The sequence below is a fragment of the Bos grunniens genome, chromosome 7, assembly GCF_055505025.1.
Source record: "Bos grunniens cultivar Pamir isolate PY7600 chromosome 7, Bosgru_T2T1.0, whole genome shotgun sequence".
NCBI classification, from domain to species: Eukaryota; Metazoa; Chordata; class Mammalia; order Artiodactyla; family Bovidae; genus Bos; species Bos grunniens.
The window spans coordinates 17,191,125-17,209,930 of record NC_141171.1 but is presented as its reverse complement, the minus strand read 5'-3'; the positions used below and the strand labels follow the sequence as shown (position 1 = coordinate 17,209,930).

Sequence of the window (18,806 nt, the reverse complement as noted above, 5' to 3'; positions counted from 1 at the left end):
AAAGTGACTTTGCCTGACTCTGTACAATGAGGACAATGCCCACCTCTTTTCAAAAACCGGAAAAGGCACACAGCAAAGATGAAATGAGAACAGGGGTGAAGAAGTGTCTGACACATAACAGGAAACTCAACAATCGGCCTGAGCATTTGCACAGGCAGAAAAATGGCAAGTCCCATCCGTCCTCTATAGAGTCATGGAAGGTGTCTACAAGACAAGGATGGGAGCCTTGACACAAGCCACAACACAAGGAAGCATTTAGGAAGCCGCTCTCAAACACTTACCGCATTCGTTGAACTTGTCTTTTAGCATCTTCCATGTAAAATCAAACGGGAGCTGAGAGTGGAGAAAGGGGGAACTGGTGAGTGATGCAACCAAATCCTAATGCAGAAACCTAAAATGTCTCAGGATGCCTTTAAAACCTCTCATTACACACAGATACTGGCTGACCTTCACACTGCGGTGATCAGCAGAAAACAAGTCTGTCTGGGTGAGGTCCTAAACTAGCACAGCAAGTTCATTCCCTGTAATCTGCGGCAACTTCACACAGGGAACAGGACGCACAGCTGCCCGTAGTCAACAGCCCACAGAACCACAGCACAGTGGCTAAAAGTGGTCCATCTGGTGAAGGTAATTCAGATATAGCCTTCTCCCGACTCTGAATTGTCATGCCAGGTATTTAGCAGCTCATCAAGCTGAGAGTTAAAAAAAAAAAAAAACCCTCAAGTTCTCCAGATCACAGTCTTCTCTACCTAGTAGTCAGAGAAGCCCAGGATTTCACAAAACCCACTATTTCTGCTGCACAAGTGTCGTAAGCTCTCATGTTCCCACCTCATTCTACCGACACCAAACCTTGGGGACAAAGGCAAGGTGGCCTTGCATGCTAAGCTCTCCTTCTGAGGCCATCCCCTCTCACTGCAACCTGCCACCCTTGGTCCTGCTGACCTCTGCCTCCCTCTTCCCCATGTGCACAGGGGCCGAGATGTTCCTGAAGAGCCACTTACATTTCTCACAAATATCTGGCAGGCCTTCCTGGCCACCCCAGGGGCATGGCCTCCAGCTCCACCAAAGGAACCCGCGAAACTTCCTCCAAAGTTGCCACGCTCCATCTCGATGGCACGGTCAAAGCTGGCACCGCCACCGCCACCCATGGCCAGGCCCATGCGCTCAATGCCAGCGCCCAGGGCCGGGCCCATGGCAGGACCCATACGCTCTAGGCTGTTGGCGCCCATGCGCTCCAGGCCCATACGCTCGAGACTGTTGGCGCCCATACGCTCCAGGCCCATGCGCTCCAGGTTGTTGGCGCCCATGCGCTCCAGGCCGGTGGCCATGCGATCCATCACGGGGCCCATGCGCTCCAGGCCTGCCCCCATGCCTGCGGGCACCATGCGCTCCATGCCCAGGCCCATGCGCTCGATGGCAGGGCCCATGCGCTCCACACCAGAGCCCATGCGCTCGATGGTCTGGCCCACACGGTCAATGGGTGCGGCCATTCGCTCGAGGCCAAAGCCCATGCCGGCACCCATGCGCTCCACGCCAGAGCCGATGCGCTCCATGGTCTGGCCCATGCGCTCGATGCTGGAGGCCATGTGGTCGAGGCCCAGGGGGCCCATGCGCTCGATGCCAGAGCCCATGCGCTCGACGGAGCCCATGCGGTCCATGACCAGGCCCATGCGCTCAATCTCGGAGCCCACACGATCCATGCCGTGGCCCAGGCCTGCGCCCATGCGTTCCATGCCGGCCCCCCCGATGCGGTCAATGCCAGGGCCCATCCTCTCAATTCCAGGGACACTGCCTCCGCCTCCACCTAAAACGGAGACACAGAACAGGTGTATATCAGGGGCTTGAGGACCTGTGTGCACATTGTGCCTGGAGGGCTCCCTGGGTGCAGAGGCCTGGGCAGTTTACAAGCTCAACCATGGTTCAGCAATAATTTATCATAGATAACCCTCAAAAGCTGGGTAGTGAGTACATCATTCTTCCTACTTCGGTGCCACAGTTAATTTCCACAGAAAAATTTAAAAGGGGGGAAAACCCACCCGAGGACTTTTATCAACAATGTCCTTCACATCACTTTGAGGGTGCTGATACTTGGGACAAGCTTTGTGAGCAACAGACATCAATTCTTGAGAACTCTGCAGTGCCCCCCCAAAAAGACATTTATAGGGGTGGGGGACAGAAGCCCCACACTCAGCTGGTCACCCAACCAGCTTACATGGAATATAAATAGTGACAATTAGGATTGCTCACAAGCTCTATCATCCCCCAACCTGTCCTCTACAATCCCCTGCTGGTAACCAGTTTGGCTGCATGTCCTTAGCACCTCCACAGCATACAGAAGTTATTACACAGCCAAGTGATCAGGAAGAGACAAATAAAACCAAAATCAACACTAATACAGACCCTTATCTATGAATGAACACAGCCAGCCACTTCCAATGAACCTCACTATGTCTGTCAGGGAAACCGTCACCTGACTGTGCCATGTGTAACTCTGCCAGCTTTGAAAGAAAAAGCCGATGGCACTGCAGAGAAGATTCTGGAAGTGGCCTGGGATCAGTCCCTCACTGCCATGGTTCCTGGTTCAGCTGGACACTGAACTACGGCAGGTCAGCAGGGCACAGGGACCCTGAGATACCTGCAGTTTTAGAGAGGAGGGTCTGCTCCATCACCAAGGCACCGCCCACCAAGTTTTTCCACATGCAAAGCCCAAGGGTTCCTCTCATTCAAGTTTCACCACCACCACCACCACCACCACCGGCCTCTGAAAAATGAGCAGCTGAGCACCCAGCCTGCCACTACTGAATCAAGTAGCCAAGGCCAGGATGCAAATCAAGAAGAGGAGATTCTTTGATTCTCTAACTGACCAAGCCCATGACCTTGCACAAGTCATGCCACTTCTTGGTGACTCTTTTCTTCTCTGAGTAACAACATACCAAGTGGCAAAATATAAACATAATTTTAAGTATATTAAACTTTCAGAGCCAAAATATCTCAGAAACTATAAAAATGTTAACAAGTCTAGAGAGGTTGGATAGCATACCCAGATGATTATCAAAAATGAGTGTGACACTTTAGATGCCAAGAGCAGCAGAGAACTAGGAAGAAACAGTACCCACATGGAATTCTAGAATCGGCCCACCACAGAGTAACTCCAGCAAGTGGAGTTAGCAAGGACATGCCAAGATGCTCAGAGCCATAAGAAAAACAAAAACAAAAACTTTTTTCCCCCCTTTTCTGAAATAACTACATTTAGTTTTAGGTACCCGTCAAAAAAGGTGTACTAATGCAAGAATGTATTTCAAAATATTTATAGCATTCATCACTGGGCAGTGAGATTTCAGGTATTTACGTTCTTCATAATTTTCTGAATTTGAGTACATGTATACAGTCCATTTGTTATGATTAGGTGGTGTACACTTTTATAATCAGGTTAAGATATTTACTTTTAGCAATTTGCAATTTTACACTAGAAACAAGTAAGTCCCCAAATCACATGGACATTCTGACAATGGCAAAAGTGTACACATTAACTCATTTCCTTTACAGACCAACCCTATGAGGTAGGTACCATGATAGCCCCATTTTACAGCATGAAAAACAGAGAAGTTCAGTAACTTGCCAAGTGTCACACAGCTAAGAGAAGGCAGAGCTGGTTTCCCACCCCAGGCAGTCTATTTTTGAGCCCGTGCTTTCAGCACTACACTCTACTACCCCCAGTAACACAAGCCTATTCTAAACATCAAAACATCAAAACTAAGCGTTTCCTACCTCCTCCCTGCTTTGCAATGATCTCTCCTCTCTTCAGGGCATTACTTAGGATTTCTAAGGAAATCAGGAAGAAAAAAAAATTAGCCAAATTCCTCTATGGAAATAGAAATTTATCACAGATTCCAGAGCAGGACTACTACTAATTAAAAAAGGAAAGGGGGAGGGGTTGAGAAACACACACACAGACAAGGTCATTTTACTGGGAAGCTGCAAGAGTCCTGACGACGGGTCAGATGGCAGGGCCCATGGAGCTCCAGGCCCAGGCCTGCTCGGGAGGGCCTCTGGAAAGAGGCACCCGTGAGCTGAACTCGGTAAGTCACAGCAGGAACGGGGGGCCAGCAGCCCAGTTTTCTAAAGCCGGTCCAGACCCTCAGGACTCGCAGACTGAAGAGCGCACTCACCCGCCCATTTCCAGTCAACCCCTCACAGGTACTCTTCAACAAACTGCTGTAGCTACACTGAGAGCCCAAACCATAAAAACCAGCAGTAACCTTGTGCAGTGCTGGAAGTTCGTCCCAGTCCACAAGCCAGGCCAGGCAAGGCGGTAGCCAACTGAGCCCACCAGCCCTGCGTGGAGGGAGCTACATGTGATGGTGACCAAATGACGGACGCCACCGCAGGAGAACAAACTCCAATATGCTCAGCTGTCCAAAACAGCAATACTGCTGCTTGCTTGCTGGCGGTTCAGAAAAACCTATTTTAAGCTAGTGTTAGCGTTTCAGTTTCTTCTGGGTCTTTCATTATGTAAGAGAGACCTGTCCCCACCCTCTCACTGGTCTTGAAGAGTACTAAGCAACATGGACAACAGCCATACAACACATCTCATATTGTGACGAGGAGACTGAACCCTCGCCCTGCAGCTGTTTTAAGTGTTACAATTACCTGCTAAAGGAAGGGGGCGGGAAGGTACACCAAGAAGCAGACCTCCCACCTGCAAGCAAGACCAGGGCTTACTCTTGCATGACGCCTGGGAGCCTGCTCTGTATGCCCAGGCCTGTGGTTTAGTTCCTATAATATCACATGGATCAAACCATTCCCTGCAAAAGACTTCGCAGTCGGCCCACTGCTGATTTGAAGAGAAAGACCAAATTATTTTCACAAAGGGCATTCACAGGCCTCTCTGCTCTGACTCTCAATTTTAATCTGTTCTTCCCATCCAAGGTAGACCAACACCTCCAAGCCTCTGCAACTGACTCTGTCAGCCCTCTCTATGGGCATGGACCCTTCTACCATGCTGAAACCCAGCCCTCCAGCGTGCCCTGCAGTTACTGCATCATCTTCCTGCACCCCCACCACTTCTACCAGTCAACTAGAGTGGTGCTTTTATAAATCCTAACACAGAGAAAACAAGAGCCTTTGTGTGGTGCTCACATGGTTGCCAAGAGCCCAGGAGCCAGCATCTCCACGGCTCCCTCAATTAGGTCACTTCTCCGAGTTGACCTGTGGCGCTGCCCTGAGCCACTCTTAGCATTACTCCTAGGTGACAGCACACTCTTCAAGGTCAAGGATCCATCTACGTCCCTGCAGTACAAAGTACAGCTGTCCGTACAGAGAGGTAGAGATCTACTGCCTTGACAGGAAGGGACACCGAATGGCACACCAAAATGACCTGTCGAATAAGCCACACAGGAATACAAGGCCAGAAACTGAATCTGAAAAACCACCCAGGCAACTCCTCTGAAAACCTGACTTCAAAATTTGCTTTGTTACAAAGACCGTTTTGCTAACTTGGGTCTGATCCTAAGAAGCAAGAGAACAAAAGCTCTTTACTGTTGCTATGGCCACTGTGGGAAGGCTCAGGACAAACAGGATGCGGTCTCAATCAGAGAGAAGGCCCAGAGGAGCAGGAGAGACCGAGGCCGGCAGTGGCCATTCTGTATTCAGGTCGGGAGAGGACAAGTTTCCTGGCACCACACAAGAGGACCTCAGCAGGCCACCTCCTTCCTGGGCCACCACAGGACCTGGGGCAAAGCTGACAGCCTCGTCAGAGCTGAGAGGTACCCAGAGCAACAAAGGATCAAGGCTCAAGAGGAGGAGAAAGTGCCTGAGGGAGCAAAGTCATGTGCCATTTTGTTCTCATCTACAAATTAGTATTTGCAGTCAAACGACAATAACTAATTTTTTTAATATCCCACCATTCCAAGACACAAAAACAAAGACAGTTATGGCAACAAGAAACTTGTAACTGACCTAATCACTTACCCCCAAATTCTAAAGCTCAATCTAGAATAAAGCAACAGTCATAACAAGCAAGCCAGGAAAAAAATCTTGACTACCAGTCAATGTCGATACAAGAAAAGTCACTCAACTTTCCTAACCACGGTCAGGGGGGTAAATGAACCAAAGTTCAACCGGCTACTCTGAAAGAAACAGTTCTTAATAATTCCTGATTTTCATGACGTAAACACAGAAGACTGGGTTCCTGGAGATAAGCTGCAGAATGTTGAACCCTGTCTCACTGATGACAAATTTTCTAGGGCCTTCATAAATTCTAAGAATACAGCTCAGCTCACACAAACTAGACATAAAAAGCTTACAATTCTCACACCTAGCCCAAGGTGTCCCACAGAGACAGAGGCTGAGCACTCTGAGGCTAGGACCTAGCAGCCGCCTATCTGCTCAGGATGATGTGCCAGTGAAGATGGGGAAAGGGGGCATGTGTGTGGCGGGGGGGAGTTATCCACGTTCTAAATCTCCTGAGAGAAACAAACTCTAGAGCCCATGAATAGCCAATCTCCTTGTTCCACGCTAATTAACAGAGAAGAATTAGGCTGACAAATTCTTAGAAACATCTAAGCTCAAAACAGGGGAAACCAACTATGGAAAAGTAAAGAATACACTGCTCTACAAACTAACCAAAACTACATTTAGATGGACCCAGTACTCAAAGTCTTCCAACATTAGGAAACTTCCCTGGTTCACCAAGAGCTCTTTCACATGCAAGAGCAAGCACACCCTCATTCAACTGGAACCCTACAGGCCACTGGACTAAGGAGACTCACACCCCCGCTGAGCCTTGACAATCTTCCCCATGACTAGAGAGCCACAACCTCACATAAATACAGCAGTCTTAACTCTGCAGCAAGAAAACACCTTATACCAATGTGAAAAAAGCAGCCATTTGAAAAGACTAAAACAATAATAGTGCTGCTGCTGCTATCAATAAAAAATTCAAGGACCAAAAGTTTGTATCAGGTCTAGAAAACATACAATTTTTTAAAAGCCTTCAGAAAAATAGCTGACTTGCCTAAGAACCTCCCAATATCAGGGTGAGCCTGCACCCCTGGAGGGTTGACCCTGCCCACATGGGGTCCATGGGGCCTTCTTACCCATTCCTCTGCCAAGGGGCTCTCCAAAGCTTCGAGACATTCCCATCTGCTTTCTGGCAAAGTCTCTCTCAAATCCTCCACCCCTGCCACGCTCCATCTCTGTGGAGAAAAACATTACCCTCGGCCTTTCCAGGAATGCCATTATGTTTTAGACATTAAACCCCAAAACTATAGATACACAACTACCAGCAAGTCAGCACGTTTAGTTTTCTACAGGAAACCAGTATTCATCCTCTATTCCTTAAAAAAGCAAGTCACCACAAATGAATCCCTGAAAATACCCTACCTTCAGTCCACTGAGATGTAACTTCCGCTTACATCACAATCACACAGAGAGTGCACGGAGCACCCACTCCCGCAGTAGCTGGCGTGGGAAGACTACAGGAGAGCCTGCCCAGGTTACACACAGCAGCAACAGCAGCTACCCGCTCTGGGGCACCCCCTCATGCTTGCCCAGCCCAGGGCCTTTACATGTGCTATGATTTCATGGACTCCTCATAACCAGCCTGCACACCTGCATCACCCTCCACCACTACTGGCCCCAAAGTGAGGCTCAATGACTGAGAAACTGACCGATGTCATATGTTCCATAAAGAGGGAGGCAAAGGCTGGAACCTAAATCCAACACAGAAGTCCACGGTCCAGTCACCAGCACAAGAACAGAAAGACACCTGTGGACAGACAACACAACTGCTCTTCCAATAACTGGAGCAGTTTGATCTATATAATGGGGTTTGGGAACTTCATTCTTCTACACTGACTGCAGGAATACTTATTATTTTTTCACAACGTCTTCTAGAAACAAAGGTCTTAGCTCCTGTGCAGGAAAAGCCCTGCCACTGCTGTCACCTGTTTGAGAAACCCTTTCAGGATTCCTGTCATTCACTACTTCTTCCCTTGTACATTCCTCTAAAGCAAGACAGAGTGTGCATCACACTGTCTCCTTTCCATATTGAAAGGTCCTTGGAAAATCTGGTTTATTAATTTGCTCCTGAGAAACATGAGGTGTACAGGTGCTATATAATGGATGCTTTCTATTGCACAATTATCAAAAATGCAGCTGGAGCCCCTATACTTTCAATGAAGCAAATGAATGCATTACATATTTATAAACATGGAAGCAGGCCAGCATTATGAATTAATAAGATACAGCAGATAACAGCAGTGGACTTCAGTCACAATTTGAATCCACCCCACTGAGCGTCACAGGTTGGTGGCTCGCTATCTGCTAGAAATACATCTAACTCAAGCAAGCCTGTGTATGGTAGGCAGAACAGAAATCCCAGAGTGGTAACGGATGGGAGCTCTGCCGTGCACCTTTAATCCTTATCATAAGCCCATGAAGAAGGCAACATCCCCCAACAAAGAAATCATATGCAGGCATTAACGTGTTGGCAAAGGCCTCAGAACTTATCTTCCCAAGCACAGGGAGCACTATACAAACTCCAAGGTACTCTCCCCAACACAAAAAGGAGAGCAAGAGTCAGAGAAAGAAGTTTCACTGTCAAATACTGCATCAAACCAATCACTGCTTGATATGTAATGACCTTCCCATAAAAAAATGTTTGTATGTATCCTAAGATTTGACCCTCACTGGCTGGTTGACTGGCCCTGAGAATCTGATCTCTAACAGTCTAATGTCAGCACCCGTGACCATAATGGAATGCATCATGATCATCAACTAAACATTAAGAGTTAAATCTGACACATCTTTATTAACTTCTCCAGTGACTGAAACCTTCCTTGGACCCAGCGCCCAAGGGCTCTGAAGCCAATTCAACTCAAATCTCAAAAGAGCTCCAATGCAGGAAACCTCCAACTCTCTGCTGCAGAGGATGGAGGAGGACGACTCCGAGTCTGGATCTGGGAACATCCAAGAACACAAGAGCAACAACACATCCTCCACTATGGCTCTTCAAGACACTCAGCACTTGGAACCTTGAATCACCAGGCTCACAAGTGTAACTGCTGAATTCCATTGGCCAGGTTTCCCAAGACTTAGTCCCCATGGCTCAGCATAGGCCCACCCTCATTTCCATCAACTTCTAAATCATATCACTCCACTCCTCAGAGCAACAACCCAAATCTCCTTTTTAATGGTTCATCTGCTCTGAGCAAATACTTCATCAAGCCAGACTTCTCCAATTCTTACTTTTTATTAAAAATCCCATGCACACATGAGCTAAAGACAAGCCTGAAAGTACACTGGAAACACAAACCTCTGTTCCTTCATTTCTTATTATTCTTCCTAAATCTTTTTATCATCATCTAGAACAAGGTACTCCATGAAGAAGAAGGGCAGCTTATTCAACAGGAATCTGTCTTTCCAGTTTGATAGTTACTATCTATCCTAGTAAGGTTCTTACTTGCTCTATACAGTCTTCACATGGTATGTTACACAGACCAGCAAAGAAACATTTAAACCGAAATCCTTACGTGTATAATAACTGAGTTACTTTGCTGTATAGCAGAAATTAACAAAACATTGTAAATCAACTATACTTCAATTTTAAAAGTTTAAAAAAAAAAAAAAAACACCCTCCAGCCCCAAATTCTTAATAACTTCTCATTCCACAAAAGTTAGTAAAACAGCAGCATTCCCACAGCTGTGGGTCACAGAGGATTTCAGAAAGACTCTCAAAAGCAGCAAGATCTTCATGGCCCTCTATAGCCCTATTTGGGGGAAGGATAGGGTGGGAGGGAGTGGTGTCTATGTTGGAGACAATTCTAAAAGGCAAGATCTCAGATTAAGAGCCAAGCTCTGGAGTCAGACAGCCTGGGTCCACATTCCATCATTACTAGCCATGTGACCTTAGGCAAGTCACTCTGGGCCTCAATTTCCAATGAAATGGGGATAACAGTACCTACACATCATATGGTTCTTACAAGAACTAAATGAAATAACAGTTTTATCATTATACTTGACATAACTATGTCTCAGTTATTAAGATGGGAGGCCTGTAAGATTTAAACAGTAGTACACCAAATTTCACATGATATAAATACAAAATTAAACAAATGCTGCATCCACTCCCAATTTGCAGACATCAGAGCAGATGATCAAGCCTCACCCAGTCCAGCACTCTAGGGGAGACAAGTGCTGGAGGCCACAGGAATGCTTTAAAGTTTTTAAAGTTTTATTGGACAATTACAGGGAAGATCTGAAACAGAAAACCTCAAGAGTTTAGTAACTAAGAGAATGAACACTTGCCTACCATTAAATCTAGCTTCTGGAATACAAACTATTTAAGGCAATTCAAAGTTATCAGATTCAGCACAAAAGTGGGAGGGTGAAATCACTTATTAAAAATCAGTCTGCTGCCTAAAGGTAACCTAGAGCCAACAGACAGGAAAGGGTAGGTAGGCACACAGAGCTTACCGTTTATTCTGCCCATGTTCATCCCAGATCCAAATCGACCCATGTTTTCCATACCACCACCAAAGGGTCCTTCCATGCCTGAAAGAGACATATTTACATTTTAGCAGCAGCCTAACAAGACTCAAAGTGAACAGGAATAGAAAATGTTTTCACAAGTTTCACCTAGGGCATGTGCTGCCAAAAACTTACCAAGTCTTAAGGGCTTTTGGAGAAAAAAGGCTAGAGCCCTTACTTAAAAATCACTATCTTCAAAAGGCTGATCTGATCCAATCCAGTCAATGAACAGACAAGCAAAGAGAGACCCAGAGAGATGGAGTGACTTGCCCAAGGTCACAGAGCTAGTCAGTGAGAAAGCCAGAACCAAAAGCCAAGTCGCCCAATAGAAGGATCAATGGGTAAAAGTAATCTCTAGACTTAAACTGTTTGGAAACCCAAGTGAAAATTTCATGCAGGGCTTAAGAGAAAAGCAAAAGGGAAGAAAAGAGGGGAAACCATACCTAAAAGTAGTTACATTCATACTTCATTTGAGTTGTCTTACCTCCCATTTTATTTATTCCAAATCCTATGCCTTCCATTCCCATTCCTTAAAAAGAAAAAGTCAATGCAAACTAAAATTATGTCAAAGCCGTAATGTTTGAACTTAAAAAGCACAAGAAATTCCAAACAGCAAAAAATATCCCTGACTCCAAATATAGTTTGTCAAGGGGGAAAAAAAAATGGGGTAGGGGCTCTTCCATTTCAACTGACAAATTAGTACATCCCAAGAAAGCAACTTATGCCTTTAACTAAATAATCATCCTGTGACTCAAAATTTGATAGTGTTCATACAGTTTCACTAAATGACCAAGTTAGACATGAAATGTTAAGTTTTAGGAAGAGTGTAGGGCACATTCACTTTTTAGAAGCTTACTTCAGGGAACAGAAGTACATTTTAAAATCTCCTTTAAAGGTAAAATTCTCTAAGAGCAGTTCCTAAAAACACTGAGGCTTCCCTCTCCTCAACCCCAGACTCTCCTCTGAAGTGTCAGGTCAGGGGATGTGGTGTTCAGATCAGTAAAGCCACCTGAAACACTTTCTTCAGCCCCAGAGCTTAATCTGGGAGGGAGACAAAGGAAAAGCAGAACTGACGGTAGCAGGGTTGAGAGTATCCATCTTGCAATTCAAAGAACTGCAAGCAAGACATAAGTCTGAGGCCATAAAAACACAGTATGTTTAAATGATATGAATGCCTCATTGCACAAAAACACCAAAAAGTGAAGTTTAAAGTTCATTCTACATGTCAAAGCTTTAATCGTTAGCTATTGCTTTTCTTCTTAAACAGGCCTAGGAGAGCTATGTAGTCATGCGACGAGGCCCTCCATGTCTTTCTGCATCCGACAATGCCCCTGCCTCAAGAAGCCCTGTAAACACTAGGGGACAGCCCACAGGCATCTGGGTGATAGATGGTGGCAGTGAGGTGGTCCCAAGATCAGGAATTTCTGTCACTAACTGATAGTGTGACCTTGAGCAAGACCATCTCTCTGGCTTGCCTCCTCTTATCCAAAGGCTTAACTGAGTATCTCAGCTCAGAAGGACTTGTGAGGATAAAATGCAAAGCACGAAAGTATTCACTTGGTAAAAATGCAAAATACTGCCTTAATCAAAACGTTAGTTAGTCGCTCAGTCGTGTCTGACTTCTTGTGACCCTCTAGGCTCCTCTGTCCATGGAATTCTTTAGGCAAGAATACTGGAGTGGGCTGCCATTTCCTTCTCCAGGAATCTTCCCGACCCAGGGATTGAACCCATGCCTCCTGCACTGCAGGCAGATTCTTTACCGTCTCAGTCACCAGGGAAGCCCAATTAAAATGCATCAAAGATAAATAAGGAAGGAATTAATTTTGTCCCAATATGAGCCTCATTCCACTTGAACTACTCAATGTCCAATTATCCCAAAAATTATTAAGATAACTTTAACTTCCCCAGAAATCCCCAGTCAAGAGGCACACTGTACTTCTCACCTGCAGGTCCCAGGTTGCCCATTCCAATGCCTTTATTCAAATGGTTGGCATCAATAGGCTGCCCTCCTGGTCCTAACCCCATGCCAATACCACCAAGTCCATCTGAAAGGAAATGAGAAAGTCAGAGTATTGATTCTACTTCCTTAGGAAGCCCTGACCCTAAAAGTTAAAAAGACCCTTTGTTTACTGTGTAGTAGCTGTTACACTCGCCCCACCGCCCATCTGCACCACCAAATCCAGGGCCTAATCCATGATTCAACACTGATGCATTTGGGAGCTCTCCCTTTAAAGGCATAAGCTCTCCTAAAACAACAGGGACTAGAATGTGTGATCTATATAAAACGAGCACAACTAAAAATCAGTTCACATGAGAACTACAGAGAAGATCTGTGAACAACAACCCACACAGTGACAAGTTGTGAGCACCTACTTGTTTCCCTGAATAGTGAAATGAGAAATGTTTAATCAGAAAAGGCAACTGGAGACCTCACAAAGAAAGCAGCACAAATATGCCCAACCCTCATTTCTCAACCTGGTGACCCAAAGGACTTTTCTCCGGAAAAAACAATGTGATAAACCAGCCAATTAACACATTGGGCTTAGGCTATTCTCTGACTCTGCTGCAGGTGGTTTGAGTAATGAAGCTAGTGTATCCAAGGAACCCATCTAGTACCCAGAAAGCTTCCTGAGCCAAGGACTGCACCCTACCCACAGAATACAGGCCGATCTCAAAACAGCCAACGAGGCCTCAGAGTGTATGATACTTCCAATGCTCTGGGTGATTATGGCTTAGAGGCTAAGACCAGGTGAGATTTTTAAAAATAGGAACAAAGTTCACTTAAAAAAAAAAACAACATTGACAAAACAAAAAAACAACAGTTCTCCAATTTTTAATCTGATAAAAACCGTGTTCTGAAACCGCACATAAACAGCAGCAAGAGCTCACCAAGGTTACTTACTCCCCAAAGCACTGAAGTCAACCTGAGATTTTCTGGGGAAACCAAAAGCCACAGATAATGGGCTCCCTGGAGCCCAGGGTGCCAGTCTGGCGGCCAAGCAGCCCTCACCTCCTCCTCTAGGCACAAAATCAGCAAGAGCCAGCACCCTGTTCCTGGTAATTACCGTAAGAGACCACACAGATTATGACAAGGAAATGGGGTCCATCTCTAAATAATGCTAACTTTCAACAGATTACCCATCTTATATTCGTGAAACCATGGACTTCCCCTCAAACATCTGTCTCTACTATGCTTCTATAATCCTAAACTGCAAACAAGAATTAGTATGCTAGTCTAGGCTCCCATTCAATTCAACCTCTGATGGCTAAGCATTAGGCATGAGCCACTGCTCCAGACAGGAGGTGGCCCTGGCCGGCCCTCCAAACACCTCAACCCCACAGCCTCACGTGAGGAAAAGTCCTCTCTCACAGACACCAGCTGGTCTGGCCCTATCCCAAGCCTCAGTCTGCCTCCCACAGGCCAGCCCTGCCTGCACTGCTGACACACAGCCCCTCAGGCCACCACAAACCTCCCCTCCACTGCTCCCTGTGCTCAGGCTCCCTGCCCTTCTGTGGGCTCACCCAGAATGACTTCACTATTACCCGCTCTTCCCACCTATGCCTTCCCTGCCCCAGGATGGACTTTCACCTGGATGTCACAAATAACCCTATATAAAAATTCTGACTGTTATACTTCACACACCATAAACTTCACCCTTTCTCCAGGCCCTGGCAATCACAATCCACCTGTCTTATGAACTCGCTTATTCTAGACATTTCCAATAGACAGAATCAAATTCATCCATACTGTAGCATGTTACCAGTACTTTGTTTCTTTTTTACAGCTGACTAATAGTCCACTGTATAGATTTACCATGTTTTATTTACCCATTCATCAGCTGAAACCATGCAGTCGTGAATATCTGTGTACAGGTTTCTGTGTGGGTACAAGGTTTCAGCTCTCTTGTAGTGTACACCTAAGAGTGGGACTGCTAGGCCATATTGTAATAACCAATCTCTTCTGAACCCAAGTGCAAGCTGGCTTTCATTTTTTTTTGCAGTTTGTTTCTTCCCAGCTACACCTTCTGTGTCCTGGGCTGCCTGCCTCACCGCAATGTAATCCTAACAACCCTTCCTTTATTGTCTCTCTGCTTATTTTTCACCCCAAAAAAATTTATAAGGAAACCAATCTTTTTGAATGTTTTGCTCAAGAACAGTCTAGATAACTGCAGACTGACAGCCCAAGTTCAAATGTAATTGTAATTTTCTGGTTAGAATATGTTAAATTCAAAATCGTAGCCATAATAATTGAGACACTTACGGGGAAGTTGTTGTGGACGCTCAGGAGGGAAAAAATCTCCCTTTGGTAAGGCCCTCTCATCCTGAAAGAGAAAGTGAATAAATCTCAGTATTCCCTGCAGCACTGCCAGCATCAGCAAAAGCTGGAAACAATTCCTACCAACAGAGGACAGATCAGAGACATGATGATACACCCATGCCACGGAAGAACATGCCAAGTATAAATAAAAGAATATGGGGGAAAAAAAAGAATACAGGAGAGTTGCGATCTTTCATGTAAAGGGGGAAAGATAAAAAATAAACGTTCACGTCACTGTGGAGGAAGAATGGGACCTGGACACAAAGTAAGAGAAAGACTCTCACACTCAACTTTTCATGTGTTCTGACTTTTGAATCACATGAAAGTGAAAGTCGCTCAGTTGTGTCCAACTCTTGGTGACCCCATGGACTGTCCATGGAATTCTCTAGGCCAGAATACAAGTGGGCAGCCTTTCCCTTCTCTAGGGGGTCTTCCCAAGCCAGGGATGGAACCCAGGTCTCCCGCATTGCAGGTGGATTCTTTACCAGCTGAGCCACAAGGGAAGCCCAAAAACACTGGAGTGGGTAGCCTATCCCCTCTCCAGCAGATCTTCCCAACCCAGGAATTGAACCGGGGTCTCCTGCATTGCAGGTGGATTCTTTACCAACTGAGTTATCAGGTGAATCATGTGAAGCAATTATCTATTCAAAAAACTAAACTGAACGCTTAAAGGAACAAAACAAATCCTTAATAGTTTCTTCTGTTTTCTTCCTGACCTTCAGTCCTAACTAGATGACCCTCAGCACGTTCCAGTCATGCCTGTATTAATCATTAATACTGTTATCTTTGGCATCTTTGGCACAGCCACAGCTGGGCTAATGTTTATACTAAAATGCTCCAAAAGAACTTTAAAGGCTTTCTGAATCAGACTTCATTATGTTTACAACAGATAGGATGCTAACCAAACATACTTTTAATACTCTGAAAATTGAAACCTATGTATATAACCATTCTCTGAAACCAACCATTTGCTCAAGCAGGATACAGGATACTCAAGTGACTCCTGATCATGCAAAGGAAAAAATATCTGAAGAGCTGCATGAGCAAAAGTTATTGGTTATTTCTGTCATAAATTTGCTCAACATACTGCAGACTCTGACTCAGACTGATCCATAAATAGAGCAGAATGGCTATGTGCATGTACACTCTTAAATAATCCCATGTTTTTGCTAACCTTATTTGAGTATATTAAAGAGATCCTTGGAATTCCCTGGTGGTCCAATAGTTAAGAATCCACCTTCCAATGCAGGGGACACAGATTCAACCCCTGGTCCAGGAAGATTCCACATGCCACGGAGCAACTCAGCCCATGAACCACAACTACTGAAGCCCATGTGCCCTAGAGCCTGTGCTACACAATAAGAGAAGTCACTGCAATGGAAAGGCCTGTGGCCCACAACTAGAGAGTAGCCCTCACTCCCAGCAACTAGAGAAAGTCAGTGTGCGGCAACAAAGATCCAGCAGAGCCAATAAATAAATAAAAGATCCTATTAACTTACCATTTTCACGTGCATTGGTCTGTCAAACAGCAGCTGGCCATTAAACATAGCTGATATTACAATTAAGGCTATTTCTTGCAATTCTAAAAACACGCATAGCACGAGAGAAATACCCAAGAGAAAAATACTCCAACTGCTGCCACCAGTCCCTCTAAGTAGTGAATTTATGAGTAATTTTGATTCCTGCTTATACTTTCAAGTATTTGTTCCTACAGTAAACATAAAAGCAACAATAAACAAGGCTCAAGGGGGATAAAACGAAACCTCTGCTTACTCCTTAGGTGTGGATCTTCATTCAAAAAACCTTAAAAAAAAAAAAAATCTTATACTTCTCACTAAACCATTCTCCTCTTAAAAAGCACTCACATTAGGGACTCCCTCCATGGTCCAATGGTTCAACGTCATGCTTCCAATGCAAAGAAAGCAGATTTGATCCCTGCTTAGCGAACTAAGATTCCATGTGCTACATGAACGCCCCCTTCGCCCGCCACCTCCCAGCAAAAAAAACAACAGCACTGACATCAGTTTTCCTAGTGCATCCAATAAGCCCGGTCTTCTAGCATGTTTTGAAGTACTGTGTTTTCTGGCTAATATACTCAGTGACAATCTTACCAGAGTTTAAGATCAGTGTTCCTGTGTGGTATCCTCTCTGTGGTCACTCTAGAGTGAGCAGCCTAGAGTCAGAGAGGTGCTTTTTCCAGAATGTCAATCCACTGGAGAAGACAGGCCCTGTAAGGATTTACCTCTCCCTTCAAATCAGACCCTCTAAAAAGAAAACCCTGGAGAAGACCACCCATTGACATGTGCCCATTTTCGAACCATCGCTTCTATCTACACAGTATTGGACTCCCGTAATAATATCCACAGTAACATATTCTCAATCCCAAAGAAAGGCAATGCCCAAGAATGCTCAAACTACTGCACAATTGCACTCATCTCACATGCTAGTAAAGTAACGCTCAAAATTCTCCAAGCCAGGCTTCAGCAATATGTGAACTGTGAACTTCCTGATGTTCAAGCTGGTTTTAGAAAAGGCAGAGGAACCAGAGATCAAATTGCCAACATCTGCTGGATCATGGAAAAAGCAAAAGAGTTCCAGAAAAAGATCTATTTCTGCTTTATTGACTATGCCAAAGCCTTTGACTGTGTGGATCACAATGAACTGTGGGAAATTCTCAAAGAGATGGGAATACCAGACCACCTGTCCTGCCTCTTGAGAAATCTGTATGCAGGTCAGGAAGCAACAGTTAGAACTGGACATGGAATAACAGACCAGTTCCAAATAGGAAAAGGAGTACGTCAAGGCTGTATATTGTCACCCTGCTTATTTAACTTATATGCAGAGTACATCATGAGAAACGCTGGACTGGAAGAAGCACAAGCTGGAATCAAGATTGCCGGGAGAAATATCAATAACCTCAGATATGCAGATGACACCACCCTTATGGCAGAAAGTGAAGAGGAACTAAAAAGCGTCTTGATGAAAGTGAAAGTGGAGAGTGAAAAAGTTGGCTTAAAGCTCAACATTCAGAAAATGAAGATCATGGCATCCAGTCCCATCACTTCATGGGAAATAGATGGGGAAACAGTGGAAACAGTGTCAGACTATTTTTGGGGGCTCCAAAATCACCGCAGATGGTGACTGCAGCCATGAAATTAAAAGACAGTTACTCCTTGGAAGGAAATTTATGTCCAACCTGGATAGCATATTCAAAAGCAGAGACATTACTTTGCCAACAAAGGTTCGTCTAGTCAAGGCTATGGTTTTTCCTGTGGTCACGTATGGATGTGAAAGCTGGACTGTGAAGAAGGCTGAGTGCTGAAGAATTGATGCTTTTGAACTGTGGTGGTGGAGAAGACTCTTGAGAGTTCCTTGGACTGCAAGGAGATCCAACCAGTCCATTCTGAAGGAGATGAGCCCTGGGATTTCTTTGGAAGAAATGATGCTAAAGCTGAAACTCCAGTACTTTGGCCACCTCATGCGAAGAGTTGACTCACTGGAAAAAGACTTTGATGCTGGGAGGGATTGGGGGCAGGGGGAGAAGGGATGAGAGGATGAGATGGCTGGATGGCATCACTGACTCAGTGGATGTGAGTCTGAGTGAACTCCGGGACTTGGTGATGGACAGGGAGGCCTGGCGTGCTGCGATTCATGGGGTCGCAAAGAGTCGGACACTACTGAGCAACTGAACTGACTGAACTGAACGTATTTTCTCTAGTCATGTGTACATACACGTTCACTTGTGTCTGACTCTTTGAGACGCCAAGGACTGTAGCCCATCAGGCTCCCCTGTCCATGGGATTTTCCAGGCAGCAATACTGGAGTGGATTGCTATCGCCTCCTCCAGGGGGTCTTCCTGACCCAAGAATCATACCCATATCTCTTGCATCTCCTGTACTGGCAGGTGATTCTTTACCACTAGCGCCACCTGAGGATCCTCTAGTAACACAGGAAATGC

General features: G+C 45.3%; 1 protein-coding gene across 21 annotated transcripts in view; it reads right to left on the bottom strand.

Moving 5' to 3' along the window:
- HNRNPM (heterogeneous nuclear ribonucleoprotein M) overlaps positions 1 to 18,806 on the bottom strand; it is a 40,009-nt gene that overhangs the window by 1,665 nt on the left and 19,538 nt on the right. For 4 of the 21 annotated variants that reach the window (XM_086409723.1, XM_086409724.1, XM_086409711.1 and 1 more), the window contains 8 exons: positions 16,348 to 16,397; positions 14,792 to 14,852; positions 12,474 to 12,575; positions 11,015 to 11,059; positions 10,477 to 10,554; positions 3,769 to 3,822; positions 1,002 to 1,804; positions 282 to 333 (listed from right to left, as the gene is read on the bottom strand). In XM_086409723.1, coding sequence (XP_086265849.1) covers positions 282 to 333; positions 1,002 to 1,804; positions 3,769 to 3,822; positions 10,477 to 10,554; positions 11,015 to 11,059; positions 12,474 to 12,575; positions 14,792 to 14,852; positions 16,348 to 16,397 — 1,245 coding nt within the window. Of the gene's footprint in view, positions 1 to 281; positions 334 to 1,001; positions 1,805 to 3,768; positions 3,823 to 7,097; positions 7,197 to 10,476; positions 10,555 to 11,014; positions 11,060 to 12,473; positions 12,576 to 14,791; positions 14,853 to 16,347; positions 16,398 to 18,806 lie in introns of all 21 variants that reach the window. The other 17 variants (XM_086409716.1, XM_086409708.1, XM_086409721.1 and 14 more) reach the window with 5 other exon arrangements.